Genomic DNA, 18,900 nt, shown 5'->3' with positions numbered 1-18,900 from the left:
ATTACAGTAAGACTAGATAACAATGATATTTAAAGGCAGTCAATCTCAAAGGTTTATTTTAAAGAGTATCTTCTCAAAACTTTCCTTTTTTTAATAACCTAAACAGAAAATATCTAATTAACTAAGACACAGCCTAGCAATCATTTTTGCTTTCAAATTTGAGGACTTAGTGGAAAATCTCTGATTGTGCAGTGACTGTGGGCTCTCAAATTGCCCAGGATGGGCAGGATTGTCAAGAAACACCCTTTAAATGCCCCACTGCTGACAAGAGGATCTACCTGTCATATCCAGCTGAGGCACAGCAACTACTTTTCTTTTACTGTAGGAGGTTTTGCACCTGCAGACAAATGGTCTGAGTCACTCATTACTGTCATGAGCTAAAACAACATTGTAAAACCTTCACTATCTCAGGTACCACAATAAAGTGATCAAATAATCCAGCCATGCACTATCCTTTCCAGCATAAGGCAGCCACTAATAATGGTTTTGCTACATAATGCCCTATTTTAGGTACACACACACACAGATTTATGTATATTTAATATTAAAATAATGGCAGGACATTGCTTTAGAAATCATGGTTGTCTCTGCTTCCACCTGCAAATTTTGACATCATGTCTTATAATGTGTCCCTATTTCTACCCTGCATCTTTCATCTTTTGCTGCTGCTGAGCTCACTCAGACCCAAATCATCAGCAAACCTCAATATCACCCAATTCTTCAGTGTTTTCCTATGGAGGAGGAAGGAAAAGAAAAAGAAATAAAACTGTCCCTTTAAAAACCCAAGCATTTAAGCTGCTTGTCAGTCGTCTTCCTGACAAGGCCACTTGAATGTATTCAGGAATATTTGCATAAACGCTCACAGTGAGTTCACCGTGGCAGCTAGTGCTAATGGTACATAAAGTAATTTAGTCACTTCTCTTAGGCATCTTGTCAGGGTGATAAGAACCTCCTCTTTGCCTTGTTGCATATTAGATCATTAGATAATAAAGTGTTAGAGCATGCAAACTGACAGGGTCTCAGGGACTATCATTTTTCGAGGACATTGCATTCTGCCAGAGAAGAAAAAAAATAGAGAAATTGATGCTGCAATTGGCTTTACATTCTTGTAAAGACATTCAAAGGTTTGGGGAGAAAAAAGAATTTTTACTTTGCAATGATATGAGAGTTTTAACTGGAAACTATGCAGACGTCTGCAGTGCTGGACTTTATGCTGGTAAACTTGAAAAGAGTTGTTGCAAACCCTGCCAGAATTCTCCCCTTTCATAAGTTCATCACTTAAATTGCATTGGAAAGATTTTGCTTTTAAAATTGACACCCTGGGATGAACTACAAGCTGAAATATATTCTACTGTTGGGGCCTATTGGCTCTTCACTATACATCTTACTAGGGATATATATAATTTAGAAAGGTCAACCACGCCGGCTTTCTGGTTTACCATAAATATAAAACAAGTGAGGATCCAACTATTTGTAAATGAAAAAGTGATAATTATTGAAAACCACAGATTACTGTGGCTTACCCCATTTATACCACACAGAGATGGATGAAATAATTGGCCTCTGCCAGCTATTACTTTTAAAAGATAGATGTATTTATTTGAAAGACAAGCTTCTTAACCTGCTGGTTTCAAGGACAGCGTGTGGATACGAAACCATGATCTAAGGGCCTGGTTATACCCACAGAAACGAGCTACGAAAAGGAACTTTCATTTTACTGTCTGACAAGCACGATATAAATAGAGATATGTTGGATGTCCCAAAAATAATCCAAGCTACCTGCTAATGAGATGGTAAAACCCAAATGTGGAGACACCAGGCTCCTGAGTGGCTCAGGAGGTGCAGTTTTCTTTCCAGCTTTTTGGCACCCAAACTCTCTTTTAGGCATTGCATAGACTGCAACTCCATGTTTAAGAGCAGTGTGTCCCAGCACAACTTTGTAAGGAAAAATAAGCTGGATATTGTCTAACTAAACTAGGCAATCAACATCCTTGCTACACCTTTCTACATCCTGTCTCCCCTTTTCCCAGTCCTCACAAAGTCAGGCATTCATCTCTATTGCCATCAGATATTTGTGTTAAAAAGTTAAACACCTAGGAGAGTCAACAGGAATACATTTGTCAAGGGCATATTATAGTTGGATCCCAGAATTTACAAACCTCCAATCAGAAGTTGCTCACCAGAGCAATGAACCAGAGACAAACTAACCATGACTACGTTCGCTTCCCATCTCCCTGTTTACGGACACTGCTCAGGTCAATCTGTCCTTCCCCTGAGGGAGGCAGAAAAGCTGGGAAGAGGAAAGGCAGGCAAACTGTCTCTTTGCATATATCTGAGATAAAAATTCCAAAAAATGAAGCAAAATAATATACTTTGTGACTCAAACTGAAAATAAAAATTAATTTCCATGGAGGAAGCTGTCGTCTATTCCAATGGGTCTAAGGTTTGTGGAGGCTGACCAAAATTCAAGAGCATTAAGCCTTTTCCTTTTATTTTTGTTTCTTTAGTTAAATGTTTTAGATACCTAATAGCATCATTTAAAACAGTTACTGGATTTTTTCCCCTCATTTTTCTTGAGCTCACATGTGCACAGAATTCCTGGAGAGCTGGACTGAAGGATTTAGGTTAAAAAGAAAGGCTCCACCAAGTGTTTTGGAAAGAGAGCAATTTTGTAGTGTGAAGGTTGCTATTCAAAAGTAAGAATTTACTAGCAGTTGCTTTATGAGGTTGCTTGAGAAGTGCCTGAGAAAGTAGATTAGAAAAATCACCTTTCCCACAAAAGGTACACATGGAGATATTTTGCAGATGTTGACTTTTAATATCAGCACAGTAACTAAGGTGTGTGTAGATGTCTAAGCAGAGCGTTATCTTTTTTTGTTTCTTTTTTGCTAAAGGAATTGCTCAGGTTGTAAGAGTGGGAATGATATCTGTGGTAAAATGAGATACTACCTTGCATGAGAGTAAGAGTATTTATGTATGAGAAATTAAGTATTGCCTTGACCAAAAGTATGCACTGGGAAGACTGAAATGGGGAAAGAAAGAAAGAAAGGAAAAAAAAAAAACCAACCAAAAATATGGCAACTATTTTATTAGGAATATAAGTGAAAGAATAGGAGGGTTTTTTTTGAAAGACTAGACTTAATGGAAAGATTACGAAGTTGAACCGAGAGAAGTTTCCTTTTGTAATGTTCTGCCTTCTGCTAATTAATAAAGACAGAGTTCGTACATTCCTTATAAATTTCAGTAAAAATTATGACAGTGGTTTGTTTATTAAATTAGGTTGTTGGCAGGATGAAAAAAAATTCTATAACATGAATTATGACTGAAAATGGCTCATAGCCTACATAAAAAGTTAGCGCTAAATAAATACAGATGTAAGTTATGTTTATATAATGAGAAACGCTGCTGAGCTAAGAATTTTAGGTTAGTAAGTGTGAACTACAGACCCGATTCTGCAAACACTTATCAATACTCTCAGCTTCTCTGACACAAGAAGCCTCATTGATCCCAACAAGACCATATGTGAGCATAATCTTAAATATATGCATAAGTGCTTGCAGGACTGATGCCTGAAAGCATAAACAGAATAGAAAACTATTTACAGAGGAATCCTGAGTAGTAGAAACCCACACATTTTCCCATTTCTCAGCATTAATAATTTCTTTTAACATATCTAGTTAACATTTTTCTGAGTGGCATTTGCTTTCCCAGAGAAAATTTTATCCGGTTTCTTCAAACTCTTTGGAAAAATCTATTTAATTATTCATCAGATCCTTGGCAAATATTTGTGAAACAAACCAGCATAAAGGACTGGTGCCTTCTGCACTCTACTACTTCAATGGGAGCTGAGGGTACACATCTCTTAGAGGGAGCAAGCACCTATTGAATTTAGGATTATAAACAGCTTTGAAGACAAAGAGCTATTCTACCAAGCTGGAACAGAGAGAGGGGAGTGAAATGCCCTCTGTTTTTGTTTTGTTTTTCAGCAGTAGTCATCAACTTTGAGGACAAAGAGCAAAACAAAACATTAATCAAATCCAGATTTTTCAAAGCACATTTGCACTCAACAACTCCCATTTTAAGCACCTACAGTCACCAGCAGGTGTTCCCTTCCAGGACCAGCTGACCCTACAGAAGAGATCACTGTCCCCCAGGCTACTTGCAGCCACGTGCCCTCATCCCACCCTTGCTGGGGTTTACTGTCCTTTCAGAAAAGCCAGACAAACTGCCTTGCACCATTTCTCCTTCAATCATTTCAGCAAAATAAGCTAGATTGGCAAAGAGTGATTATTTAAACGGTTTAATTCAAATGAACTTTGTTGAACTGAAGGAGACCAGGGAGCAAGCAGACAACCATCCTAGCTGGCATGTCCGTGGTGAAGAACAGCCTGGAGCAGGGAGGAGAGACAAACAGCTGTGGCATGCAGGGAAGAGCAATGTCCTCAGCTGGCACAGCTGGAGCCAGAAGAGAACATTCATCCATGGCTTGAGTAAGCAGATGGATTTCCAAAAGGGCTCTGCTTTCATTTAGGGCAATTCAATCTCCTAGAGAGCTCAGCATCCTATAGATAGAAGAAATCCAATCCAAAATTTGGGTGCTGAGCATTTGAGAAAATATGCAGGATGCTTTAGATGTACGGTCAAAAATCAAGGCAATTTGGAAAAAAGAGATCAGACTCCAATTTTGGATGCTGAACAGATGGAACCAACACCAAAAAAAAAAAACAACCAAAAAAACAAAAACAAACCACCACACTCCACTGACACACAGGACAGACTTTTCACCCATGTTTGCTCAATGGTTTGCCATTTCAGTGCATTTAGAGTTGACCTACTTGAAAAATTCCTCCTTTGGTCTGGAGGCCAGCATCTTTAAAATATCCAGCCCCAAGGGTATAAACTGTTACAGGACAATTTGAAACCAGTAGCCAGAGACACAAACCAAACAAATCCACATTTAAAGTAGCAATGCCAACCAATGAAAATGATATGCCTACCATGTTCCAGATAAGAAGGCGTACCTTCCGAGGGATCGAGTCTTCGAGCTCTCCGCCCGTGCTTGGAATTGTTGTGTACAAACATATTGTCCGACACTGCCAGCACATGGCCATCAACATTGACTGTTGTAGACACCACGACCTGCAGGCACAGGAGCAAAATGGAGGAAAAACTGGATATATCTGTGTGTTTTTTAAAAAGCGCAGAGTGTAATAAACTCAGTTAAATAAATAACAGCTGGGAACTGCAGAAAATTGCATAGCTATTTCGCATAATAACTGGTGCTTATGCCGTACAAATCTAACAAGAGATGCTATTGATGAGTGGGTCTTTGGCATCGAAAGCTTTTGATGCAGTTTTAAGTCAAATTGCAGAGTTTGTAGCTGCATGGCAGACAGCACACTGTTAACCATCATTTTAACAAGAGGATCTTTATTAAGTATTTTTTTCCCCTATACACAAGGGCAGCTGTGTTCTACCCTAAATTATCCTTCGGTTTCCATGCTGAAGTAGATAGAGCTGTTGACATTGCAAATGAGAATAAAAGAAAACAAAAGTGTATTTTCTGAAGTTATAATGAGAGTTGTTGCATGCCTTGCCCCCACCCTTCTCTGCTACCCTCCTCTCAGTGCGGTCACTGCAGGTTGTTGGACTTGCCCAAATTTCTCCCGGGCTCTGTCTTAGGGAGTACGTATAGGTATGTTTGTGTACACATGCACGCTTGACAGTGGGGTCTTGATCTGGAGAACACAACCCTATTCATCCAGTGTTAGAATTATTTGTATTTCTCAACTTATCTCAATGTCAACACCTGGGATTTGGTTTGAGGTGAGGGAGACAGAACAGGACTGCGCTGGAGGCAGGATCCGACACTTCTGGTCCCCAGAGCAGCCTGAGATGGGAGAGGAGCCAACCCAGCAGGGGCAAACAGGCAAATGTTGGGTCCAGAGTAGAAGACCCAGCTGCTCAGAGGTGTCCAGAGGGACCCTTCAAACCTGAAGCTCAGTAGGCACCATCCTAAAGGAAATCCCTGCTCAGGCTGAGGGTACCTGAGCCATGAGACATCGTGGGGATAACAAGGGGGGGATGCGTGGGACAAGCCCCTTGCAGAGCTGCAAGCCCATCACAGCAGGTCTCCTCCTACCCTGTTCAGACCAAGCCCAAATCACAGCCTCCCTGACTTTCATTCAGCCAGCCCTACCACAATCTTTTCCCAACAATGTCATTCCCAGGGTTTTGCCCCAGCCAAAGATTTGGCCTTCAGCTGGCTGCTGGTTTGCCAGGATTCTGCATCGCCTTCTAGAACTTTGACTAAAACAATAAGAAGAAATGACCTACACTTCTCCTTACATTAAACAGGGAAAGGGATTAAAGACTGAAACCCACAGAGATATGTTTATTCATGCGACCTCTTACAACCAAATATAATAATTGTCTGTTAATTGCAGTTTCAGCTCCCACCTCATGCTTCGACATGTGAAACAGCAATCAGCAGCTCCTGTTTAATCCACCTATTATGTTGACTAATTAACTTTGCTCGACAGTTTATTTCTTCCTCCATTATCAGCCCCTGTCAGCCGCAAGCACACTGCCGCAAAGGGGGACCTCAGCCCTTTTGATTGATCACCGATAGATTGACATGCAGATTAATTTAATTAGAATCACCTCACTTGAGAAATGAAAGACAATGGCAAGGGGGCTAATAGATCTGCTCTTATAATGAGGCAAGCCTCCAGAGCCACGGCAGAGGATTTCTGATTTATTTTGCTGAATTCCCCAGTCGCTCTGAAAGGCTCTCGCTTTAATTGTTCTTGGTTTTGAGAGGCTTTAGCCTCTGAAGAGGTGAAATGCTTTACAAGGATTGGCAAACATTGGTTCAACTCTCTCAGGAAGCTGCTGCCTCTCAAACTTGGTCAAATGGGGACACTTAAAGGATCGCTTACAACTATTCAATTCCATCACTTGAATTGGGAAGAAAAAAAAAAGTGAAAGAAAAAATTTTCTAGCCATTTATGGCCCCTGAATAAAACACTCAAAAAGTAAGCAAAGCTGCTAAACTGCCCATAGCCCATTCCAAAGTCTTTGTCTTTAAAAAGAGAAATACAAAAGAGAATAGTTTACACTGAAAGGATCCTAAACCCATCCCTCAGAATGGCATTCCAGGCAATAGATTTTTGTATGTGTTTTAAGTGGAAGATATTAAAATACAGAATAAATTATTCAAGAGCTCTTATAGATGGAAATTTCGGAAGAAGAAAGCACCAAACACTACAGGTAAGTTTTTCTGAAATCAAACTAAGGGGAAAAAAACCCTAAGCCCTATATATAAAATTCCAAAAGGGATTTCAAAAGTAATTTATCTATTGCATTCCTGAGGGATAGAATAAAGTTTATGATATTTTCAATAAAATATGATCTTATAGTAAGTGGCTCAGGGTTTGCAATTCTATTTCTGCACTTGCAACCATTGTAAATTCTTTTCAGCTGGGATTTTGAGCCAAATCCTTGGCATAACCTGTCACAGCTCCATGACTTATGTCAGCTCTTATCTTCTACGGGTCTAACTAGATGCATATGAAAATTAACACAATTACAATTAATAACAATGGCTACAAGATAAAATATTTTCCTCAGTTCTAAAATGCTGTAAGTACACACAGATTCTCCACTGAAGCTGATCAATCCTGTGCTGAAACTGAAACTTTTCAACATTTCTACAAATAGGATTCCAGAAAAATAATGGGTCAAGAATAATAACAGTAAGGTGGTTCTCAAACCTATGAAAATCCTGTATCTAACTAGTTCTTGCTATACATTCACCTTTCTAGGGAAGAACCTGAGGAAACAATCCTAGTGAGGTTTTATGTGAGTAAATCTACATTTAATTCCCCCCGTCAGGTTTCCAAAACCGTTGATGCAACATATTTTGAATTAACAGTGTCTTCCTACCTCCCTCCTGAACAGAGAGTTTGATTTACTACAAAGAGACCACATTGGTGTGGTTCTTCAGTGTCGTTAGCAGAAGAAACTATAAATGGAATCCCCAAGAGAAACTGTTTCCAGTTTCAGGAAATGCAGAAAAAAACCCTCTTATGTGACTGTTTGAAAAAAGGATTATTCATAGTGCACCTGTAAGAAGCAGCACACGCTTACTTGCTCAATTCTTTAAATGAAAATTCTCATTAATAGAGGAACACTGAACATACACTGCACTAACAAAATATTAATGACTCCGATTATTAACAGAGAAAAAATGCACCTTTAATATTGTGTGCCACAGTTACCTACTGCGGATTGCTACAGAGCACTTAACATACTTACAAGTCCAACTCATATTTTTTAATCTAAAAAAATACTACAGCCTCCTCATTTTGATTTTGAAACGACTGGGATATGTTCAAGTTAAAGCACATGCTAAAACTAATTTGTGGAGAAATCATAAAATTAGGGGGAGGGGAGAGCCAAAGTATATGTGGAATGGGCACCAAGGCATCCTAAAACACAGACTGTAGCAAGAGGGAAAGGCACACTACAGTTTAATAAATGATTAATGAGGTGCTGACACATTAATGTAAGCACAGGGACAACCAGGCCTGCCAAATCTCAAACCTTTCCAAATTTTGTCAACAAAACACAGTTTTAATTTGGGACAGGCAAACATGGAAAATGATTTTGAGCTTTAGCTTTAGCCCTTCATAGATTTTGAATTTAAATCCTGTATCAACAGCAGGGGAGACAGAGGTATGAAAGAAACACATGGGTTTACAACTTTCTTCAATGAAGTTGGCACTATCAACCGCAGTAACGTATCCCGGCTCCGTGAATTATTCCGCCTGCTGTTAAATAGTTCAGTTTGTGAATACTTTGGAGCTTAGTTTTTTGGGTTATGTTGGGTTTTTTTTTTAATATTCAGAGACCAGGAGCCTGGAGATCAAGCTATTTATCCACGTTTAGCACTCGGCCTGTTTATTTGGTATAGTACCTCACCTAATATATCAAAATTAAGCATTGCACGACTCCTCATTTTTAACCACAGCCCATTAAGCTTTGCTAACTGATTAAGATATAGCATGTTCCTTGTGCTTTCAATTTTCTCCAGTGTATGGTGAAGGATCTGATATTTTTACAATGTCTGCAGCATCCAGTGGCAAAGGCAGAGAAAATCTGGTTAAGATGATTTCCAGGTTTGAAGTGTCATTAGTGTTAAACCTGTCCAGTGTTTGCTACTCTTCTGAAAGATATAAATGGCTTGAGCACATCTTTATTTTTGTCACCACTTGGTGACCTCTTCCTACAATGTGTTGACTTCTTTATTCTAGTAACAAAAAATCACTCTCAGTTTAACAAGACACTCAAAAAGGTGCCAAACTTAAAGCACATGAGTACAATACACTCAGTAATTTTGCTCACGTGCTCAAGGACAGGCCGGGCGCTTAATTACCTTGTTGAATTGGGCCACAGCTCTCACTGCTATTTTTCAGTCTTTTTTTTTTTTGCCTTTCCCTTCTCTGGGGATGGAGCCTTGCATGTCCAAATTCCATTATCTGGGATTCATGAAGCATCATCTCTGTCTCTTATGCAAATTTGCAATAAGACACAAGTGGCTTCAATTCAAACATGAGTGGCAGCATCCCATGGAGGCAAACGAGCAGCCTCGGCTGCAGAAGAGGCTGTGGTAACAGAATCAAACAGCATGGCAATTTCTAAGTGACTTTCAAGGTTTTCATAATAAGTGAATGTTTGGGGTTTTATGCAGTGACACAGCCTGAAAAGTTTTCTCTAAATTAAAACTTGACATGTGTCAGTTTGCAAGTAGTTGTGCTAAAACAAGAACAACAAGATAACTAGGGCACCTGGGTTTCATTAATTGCAATAACATACAGAACTGTTTAGATTGTATGAATGAGGTTTTAGTTCTCAAAAATAAAATCTGGGCAGAGTTCACCCATGACACCATCTACTTAGTAGTATTATTATTACCACTAATTGGGGTACTATAGCCCATCCCACCGAGAACGATGACTTATTGTGATGAAGAATGCAAAACCAGACTGAGCATTTGCTCCGTGGGGTTTCTGGAATAAAAAGGCAAGGTTGGACAAAGGTGATAATACATGATAACACCAAATGTTTTGTGCAATTGGGTTGATGAAACAGAGAGAGTAAATTATTTTCTCAAAGACAAGCAGGAAGTCTGTAGCACAGCTGAAAGCTCAACTCAGCTGTGTGAGTCCCTGCATAGTACTTGACTTCTCCTCCCTGACTGTCTCTTTCTGCTAATAGAGACACAACTAACACAGCCAGGGCCAGCACTGCTCCAGCACGCAGTTTTGCTGGCACTCCACACTGCTCCAGTTGTCACATGCCTGGACATCTCACGACATACAGAGAAATTTATTTCCTTCCAGGCCCAAAAGAGCTTTTATGTTAGACTTATCACACTGCCACATTTGCACGCAAAGTTCAGGATAAAACTTCCTAATTCATTTCTGTTTGTGAGTCTGAATGAGGTTTCAAACACAGGTCGCCTGAATCAACACACACTCTGCCTCCTCCCTGTGCTTTCTTAACATCTGTTATATCAGATGATAATCAGACAATTCCCTGCTACAGGGAATAAAAAAACAACCCTAAAATTGACTCAGAAAGGAAATTTTCTGCAGGGTTGGTCCTCTGACAGTGCAAGACTTGTGTCCTTGACCCTTCACTGCATCTCCCAGCAAAACCATAAACTATGTTCCAAGAACTTCTAGCACCTTTTGGGGACTGATGTGTGACAGACCATGGCCAAAAGTTGGACAAATCTCTGGGCAGCTTCAAAGTCCAGCACAGATAGGGGAACAAAGGAAGGAAAAGTCTCTGGATTTTGTGTTAAATGAGTGAGCTACTATTTAAAAAGTATCTGGCAATACCTTATCCTTATGGTTTTTAACCAGAATTCTGACATCACCATTACAGACCTTGTAAGTTGCTGGCAACATTTCAAAGGCAGCTGATAGGAAACCCTCCACTGACTTCACAGAGGCCCAGATTTCACTTGGTTCCTACACCACATTGCCTCAAACATCTAGGAGCATCATATCACTGAGATACTGTATGTGTGCTTGGTCCTTTTCACGCTAAGAAATTATAAATGAAGCCTGGGCTCTGTAGAGTCCAGCTGTTTTATTTGAAGAAGTCTATTGCTGAAAGAGCAACAAGTTCAAACTTTAAAAAAAAGGAAAAAGGAAAGAAACAAAAGCATCTATTGTAAAACAATAAGCCTGGGCACTGAACAGAACTGCGAGCTTCAATACCACCCTGTATTATAGTAGGAGTGGTTCGCTCGGCTGAAAGTGATTAATTTCTTGAAAATGCTAAGGTCACACTAATTGACATGACCTGTGTAATTAAGCAGTCTCTGTTTACACACGGAAAGCTCAACTGCTGTGAAGCTGGGTTTGTATGACAGAATGTCTTTACAAGTCAAGAGATCAACAACCTTTCCAATGTCCTACCTACCCGCCGACACAGGCTCCTGATTGCTGTTCTGAGAGAACACGCAAAGGCATTACCATATGAAAATCAGCCTCGAGCCTGGAGGAGCACAAACCCAGCAGAGTGTACATGTTGTGAAGCAAGCTCTGACAGGCCCCAGGGGTGACTGCTCGGACTAAATCCCTGTGCTGCTGAGAGTCCTTTTTCCACCTTCTCTCTCAGTGATAGTGCCCTCTTGAATCACAGGAGAAACACGAAGGAGGGAGGAGTGTGGGGTGAGAAGCTGAGGGCTCTGCCTTGTAACACTAGCTTTTATAATGATTAATTTAATCCCTGTGGCCACATCTCCTCATTTCTGCACTTCTATGCTCAGGGACAAATAGCACCCTTCTGCCTTCCAGCATTGCTGCAATTAAGCAGTTCAACAAAAGACATTCCACATATAAATAATATTGTCATTTACATAACATTTAACACTTTTATTGAACTGTGACGATGCTGGAAAAGAAGCAAACAGGGTTCTGAGTCACTACAGAAAGCAAATGTATTTTGGAGTTGTCTTCCTCTAGAGACTCATGTGGTCTATGGAACAAATCTCATGTTTCTTCCTCAGTACCCTAAGGCAAAGCCACACTGACAGACTCTATCATGCTTTCTCCCTGTGCTGTATACACTCCTCCCACCAAAAGAGGAGGTCCTTTGACTCTCTACCCTGTATTTTTATTCAGCACATACTCAGGTAAAGCATTATTGTCACAGTTAAGGGATCGTGTCTTCAATAAAAGGGTTGGAGCATCTATTTCTCAGTATTGCCACCACTCCACACTGCTGCCAGCACTGGCAAAATGCACGTAAAGACTATTTTCCCAAGGGACATCAATGTTCTTGATACCAAAAGTAGTCGTGGACATAGGTGTAGCATAAAAAATTGTCCCTGGTCTTCTGAAGCTGTGTTGATGCTGCAGTTCCTGAGCTTCAGTGCCACATGCTGCAGCAGTGGGGAAAGGCCAGACCAAAACATCCCAAGAAAGATACACCCCATGGTAGTTTTTTTCCAAGTTCTGACTACAGGGATGGACCTTCATCCCACTGATGCACATCTGAGTCTTTACCACTGCTAAAGAATAACTGCTAATTTTATAATCGCTCTTACACCCTCATCTGCCCCTTCCAATAAACATGGTGCTCACTTACTGTTTCCAAGAAGGGAAATAGTTCTCTGGGCAGAAAAGAATCTCTCAGAGCCCCATAACCAAAAGGAACAGTGAGGTCATTTTGATTTTTTTTTTTCATGCTTTTCCTTCCAGTGGAGATGACATTATCTTCAAGAGTTCTCTTGTCCAGAGCAAGAAAACCCAACTACTTCCTGCCAATTCTGCTGTGACAAGAAGGCCTCGGACAATATTTTGTGACCTTATGTTTTTAGCATCTTCCAGTGAATTACTGGGTTAGTTTGGGTCAAAGTACTTCTGTCACTAACAGCTGCTGATTTTTAAAGGAGGAAGCATGTCTGACTGACCTGGAATCGACGCATGTCTCGAGGGTTTCCTGCATTTTTTAGGCAATTTTGGTTACATTTGAGGAAAAATTTCAAGAAGAACCTGTGGATAAAGAGAAACGGACATTAATGTCTTATAAACAGTGTGTAGTATTACTATGTGACATCTGCACATTTGGTCCAACAAAGACTTATTTATGTTCGTATTCCCAACTCAGACAAATCATCCCACTGACCCTCCAAAGAGGGAAGTGGAGCTTGCATGGGCCCCAATATACATGTAAGCACACCCTAAATATTTACTAATTATTATTATTATTTACTGTTTATTAATCATTAATTTCATGTTTCTGTTGTGTCAGAGCCATTAAATTTTGCAGTCAGTCCCCCTACCACGCTAAATGGCCAGGCTCCCTGTGCCATCCAGAGCAGCAAGGGACAGACACATATTTCATCACAGCAAGAAGAGGACAGAAAAATGTCAGATATGAAAGTTCCCTTAGGTATAAATGGAGTTTTGTTTTACAAGTTCACTGTCATGTGCAAGTTTTGATTTAATGCGAAAATACTGAAAATGTTCCATACAGTTGAAATCTCCCTTCCATGATTAAACCCTGTTTGTGAATAAAATTAATGCTCAAATAGTGGCTAGTGGGAACCCAAATCCCTGAGAGCGGAAGGGGGGAAGTCTTGGTTAAAAGACTGACTTCATGGAAAAATGAAATATTTTTAATGCAATCTACTTCCTGACCATACACAGTTCACTGAAGTAGCTATATGACCCTGACATATATCTCTAAGAAAAGACATTGCATTTTACAAAGCCAAAGAAAAAAGCAAACATTTCACTGGAAATATTTCCTTCAGTGTTATGCATCAGTGGACTGTAAACTCATAAAGACAAGTCAATGAATAATAGTAGGTCTCAGATTCCAGGCTTCCTCCCTGAAAGCCAAAGTTTATCAGCCTTTTGTCCAAAATAAACTACAGACTAAGGTCTACTAAAGCTCAGCCGTGCAAAGTTTAATCCTGCAGCAAGTTCAAACCCCAGTGTAACCAGACAGCAGCATTACACATGCAATAACCACCAGTGACTAAGCAGAAGTTAATCTGCCCTGTTCCCATATCCAGGAGTGGAGAGGGGAACAGTTTGATCCCATTTTACATTCAATCTGAAAGCATCCCTCCTTTAGCACCCAAACTGAACACCAGGTCAGCAGAATTTGCACAGACTGCCACCAAGAAAGGCAAAAGTGCAGGGTAAACAGCTTCAGAAAATCCCTTTTTGATGAGCAGCATTCTTTGCCCTGCTCTAGTTGTGATGCTGCCCCTCAACAAGGCAAGTTTTGGTGCTTGCTACTCCATACCAAAAAAATCATACTAAAGGGCTAAATGACAAATTGAAACTCCAAGGGACTGTTTTCATTAAAGAAATGCAAGGTAATTGAGAAGGATTATAAAATGTGATGTTTGGGATTACCAAGGACTGGATCTCCTGACCCAGGAAGTCCCTTCTAGACCTGAGCTTCTAAATAAGAGCAAGCAATCAACACAAAATAAACAGCCATCACACATGAACAGGGGTTTGGAGACACTGTTTGTTTACTCTACAATAAAGAACAGTGTTAGTCATTGCATTTTCTCATCAAGCAGCTTCTGATATTCAGTAACGCAAAGGTGGTGCTATTTGTTGTACATGTATGTGTCTTTTTAAGCCTCTAATGGCCAGCTGTGACAGCCTGACTCAGATTGTGTAGAAGGAGCTGTCAGCACAAATCTTGGCATCTCGAATCCAGACAACTGCTTGCCACCAGGCGAGGGCTTGTGCTCGTGCCAGAATGGATTTTGAGAGACAAGCAAATAGGGCATTAATTCCGCCAAAGAAAAACGAAAAGCAGGGAGAGTTCAGGATCCTACACTTCAGATGATGGCTTTCCTGTCAACAGCTCGTCATTTAGCTCACAAGCTATGAAGGGCACGGACATCAGATCCCTCTTGCCCTAAGCTGGCCCTGTCTTGCGAAACGGTGGCAGGATCCAGAGACCACCCCTCCGTGCGACATTGCTCGCTGAAATAAAAAGCCTGGCCATCTGTTGGGAGGCAAAGACATCCCTGTCAGCTGGTGCCTACAGCCTCGAACAGGCCCTTATGTGGCAAAATCTCTCAGAGCCACTCACTCTTTGGGCAGAAGCTGGCGCTGCCCTGGGTTTACCGGGGGATTTTGGCGGCTCCTGTGAGTTTCAAGCCCAGCAGCTCTCCCCCAGCCCCGTCTGCTGCAGCCCTGGAGCAACACCTTGGCTCCAGGGGGAGCTGGGACATGCAATAGTTAGAAATATCTGTGGTGAAAGGCAGTGTCAGCCATGCAAACGTGGGAAGCACCTTCACGGTTTGACTTTGCATAGCACACAAGGGATGGGTAATAAGGTTTGGTGGGTTGATTCAAGGGCCCTCCCCAAAAAAATAGAAAGCTCTTTGTGAAGCTCTCTGGAGAAACACTGGGCCTTCCCTCCCTTTACAAAGTCTGAGTTCATGGCAACTCAAAGGCTTGGAAAATCACTAGAAAATACAAGAGTTGGATTTTGGGATCTGCAAAACTCTAACCCAAACTTTCAAAGTCTTAACTCCATTTGCACTGTGCTATATCCCCCAAAGGCTACAGAAGTGTCACCAAAATAAACTGCAGAAGAAATGAAGCTCATCTGTTTAAACCTACCAAAAAACCTCAGGCAAGCAAGCAAGCAAACAAAACTTCCTTTGAATTAAACCAACTCCAGAAAAAAATTAACTTGAAAAAATAACTGTTTTCAGAGGAACCCCAAGCTTACACAGCCAAGTTCACTCACTGCATTTTAAGCAAAAAAGTCACCAGTTTACAGAACACATTCTGCCAAGCGCTGTATTTTAATTCCACTGAAAGACAAAACAAACTATAGACTGCACTTTGTTTTGGAACACAGCAGAGCTGGAGTCCCCCCGGCTACACAAAAGCATCCCACACTCATCCAGGCGAGCGCCGAGCGGCTCCCGAGCTGGCACAGCACGCGCCAGCTGACGGTCTCCCCCCACTTTGGCAGGAAGGTGGATGAGAACGGATTAAGACAAGGGTAGGGCAGAGCATTTTGATTCCTGGGGTTCAGCCCAGTCTCTTGGTTCCTGCTTTAAACTGCTTGTTCAGGTGCCTTCATCACCTCGAGTCCGGTCCTGCCAGCCTTGCTCATTAGCAACACTTCACTCTGCAAATAGTTCAGATTTAGATTGACAGGACTGGTTCAGGAGAAGTGCCAACAGAACTGAGCTCTTTGTAAGTATAAACCTCTATCCCCGTTTGTTTGCATCTAACTTCTTCACAGAGGGTTATTTTTTTCCAATTCTTTCTCCACATTTGGCAGGGCTGTATAGCATTATTACTAACCACAGAGGATATATAGCATTAATACTAACTACTGGGGTCTGAAATTCATTTACAAGATGAAAAAAATGTGCAAAACACAGGAGTCTCAATAAAATCTTCAACTTTAACTCTCTTTCCAAACCTACATGATTGCTGAACACCCGCTCTTCTGCCACACAAGACTCAGTCATCAATTATACTTATTGCTACCATTGAAGGTTTATTTTTTTTGCATGAATCAACCAAAACATATTTTCTGACTCCCTTCCTGACTACTAATATCCGTGGTGTGAAAAGCATTTGTGCATATGGAGCAGAGAAATATAAGCCAGCGCCATGTGATTCAGCTACAATTCAGAAACACACAAACTTTTACAAAGCTCTTGGATTTACTGTCTTACATAGGTATTAAACCAAAGGACTCCATGCTTCACCCCTTATCCCACAGAGGCATGGTTGGAGGGTATGGGAGTGAAGTTCTGGGGAAAACCAGTTACTTTTAGATTATATTTAGGTGTGCTAAGATGCAGCTCAGTGCAGGCTGCAAAACTACTCAAGGAGTGAAGTTGCTGAGCAGTTAATCCACGGCACTGTGCTACTACAAATCTCCGAGTAACAGCAAGGTCTGATGTAGAAATACAACTTTCAGCTAAATACAAATCCCCAGTTTATATGAGGCCCCAAATTAACATGAACTTCTCTCTGCCAGGCTCTAACAAATGGGTTATTGGCTGTTCTGGGAGTGTTCTCCCCTTTCCTTGCAATTTGACAGAAAATTCCTTTTTAGAGATGAAGATTTTTTTTTCTTTTTTTTTTTTTTTTAATAAAACTGCTGCATTCCTCCATAGATTTTGGTGCCAGCAGGACTCTGCTCTCCCCATTACCCTCTACTCTCTGCTAGGGAAGAACTCTACCCCAGCCCTGGTTGCCGCAGCTGCCTTCCCATGCTGCTACTCCCAACTCCTGACACCAACTTCCTTCTTACTCCTGCTCCTTCCACTCTTGGATTCCGCTCATTCCACTGATGGATCTAGTGAGCACACAACCAGCTGGGGGTCAGTCCACTTGCATAAAATCCTCCCTGCCACTCACTGCTGCCCATATTGCCCATCACACTGCAAGACCTTTGGGTTTCTGCAACACCCTCTCCAGCAGCATCCTGCTCTTTGCCACTGCCAACTACCACGGGATTTAAATTAAATACACGGGAGAAGTGGAAATCCTATCTATGCAGATGTAAAAAGGATTTTGCCCTCATGCTTTTCTGGCCACTACAAATTAATACCCATGTTTATTAAAAATAACTGAAGAGTTAAACTAAAGAAAGCAATCTCTGACATGATCTACGTTTGCTCTTCTGTCACTCCCCTGAATTTAAAGGAACTCAAACACGAAGGTTTAGCAGGAGGATTTTCTTGCCATTGCCACAATAAATAGGTCTGTGGAACGAGAAAAAAATAGTTGGAAGGAAGACGTGCTGCATTCCTGATGCTGAAGAAAAGCTTGTTTGTTCCTGATACATTGGAGAAGTTGTTCAAGAACAGTTCCTCCATGTGAAAATACGACAGCTGTCATGCTGCCAAGGTCAGCCAGACCAGTGGCTATCCAGAGAGTGAGTGCTGGTTATACAACTTAAACCTGGCTAGGGCAAACAAAATTGACAAAACACACCTTTTCTGAGGTATAAACACATTTGAGAGAAAAAGGGCAACTTTAGACTCCTGGATGAAACACAGCAGTAAGTATATGTGAGTTTGTAAAATTAGTAAAACCAAAATACATGGGCCACGGCGATAATTAGCAACTTTCCATCAGATAAAAGGATTGCATGCCCATTCTGTACGGCACACCAATTCAGCAGAGTACTAAATATGTGCATAAATTTAAATACACAAGCAGTACTGATGGAGACAAAGCTACTACTCACATACTTCAGCACCTCGCAGACCCAGCTCTGCTGTCAGACTACATGATACTACAGATACAGCTGCCTCAAGCAACATCTGAGGGGTATTTTAGCTGTGCTGAAAATGTAGCATATCAAGAAGTATCAAAGCCCATCCAGGAGTAAGCCCTCTGTGTACTGCCTCTGTTTTGTTTGATTCTTCAGGGTTTTCTCTGCACTCTTCACACACTTCTCTCTTTCTCAATCAGTAACCTCTCCTGCACCTACTGGTAACTTGATCTAGTTAGTAATTTGCCACTAAAATAAAAATATAGAGAAAAGGTGTTGCTTAATGCAATTTAACTTGGAAAAGTAAATAATCAAAAGGTAGAGAGAGTAGGTTTAGATTAGATATTGGGAAAAAATTCTTCCCTGTGAGGGTGGTGAGGTCCTGGCACAGGTTGGCCAGAGAAGCTGTGGCTTCCCCATCCCTGGAAGTGTCCAAGGCCAGGTTGGATGGGGCTTGGAGCAACCTGGGATAGCGGAAGGTGTCCCTGCCCATGGCAGGGGTGCTGGAATGAGATGATTAGAATAGAAACTTCTCTATGATTCTACGATTCTTTGAAATGTCTCTTTAGAAATTTCAGAAGG

The 18,900-nt window shown here is 41.1% G+C and overlaps 1 protein-coding gene across 8 annotated transcripts in view; it reads right to left on the bottom strand.

Moving 5' to 3' along the window:
- EBF1 (EBF transcription factor 1) overlaps positions 1–18,900 on the bottom strand; it is a 270,443-nt gene that overhangs the window by 85,501 nt on the left and 166,042 nt on the right. For 4 of the 8 annotated variants that reach the window (XM_050312000.1, XM_050312001.1, XM_050312004.1 and 1 more), the window contains exons 7-8: positions 12,995–13,076; positions 4,998–5,139 (exon numbers count right to left, since the gene is read on the bottom strand). In XM_050312000.1, coding sequence (XP_050167957.1) covers positions 4,998–5,139; positions 12,995–13,076 — 224 coding nt within the window. The remainder of the gene's footprint in view (positions 1–4,997; positions 5,140–12,994; positions 13,077–18,900) is intronic. The other 4 variants (XM_050312002.1, XM_050312006.1, XM_050312003.1 and 1 more) reach the window with 1 other exon arrangement.

This window comes from Myiozetetes cayanensis, unplaced genomic scaffold (genome assembly GCF_022539395.1).
Source record: "Myiozetetes cayanensis isolate MyiCay16 unplaced genomic scaffold, myiCay2020 scf17, whole genome shotgun sequence".
NCBI lineage: Eukaryota > Metazoa > Chordata > Aves > Passeriformes > Tyrannidae > Myiozetetes > Myiozetetes cayanensis.
The sequence above is the reverse complement of the archived record's forward strand: the minus strand, read 5'-3'. Positions and strand labels throughout refer to the sequence as shown.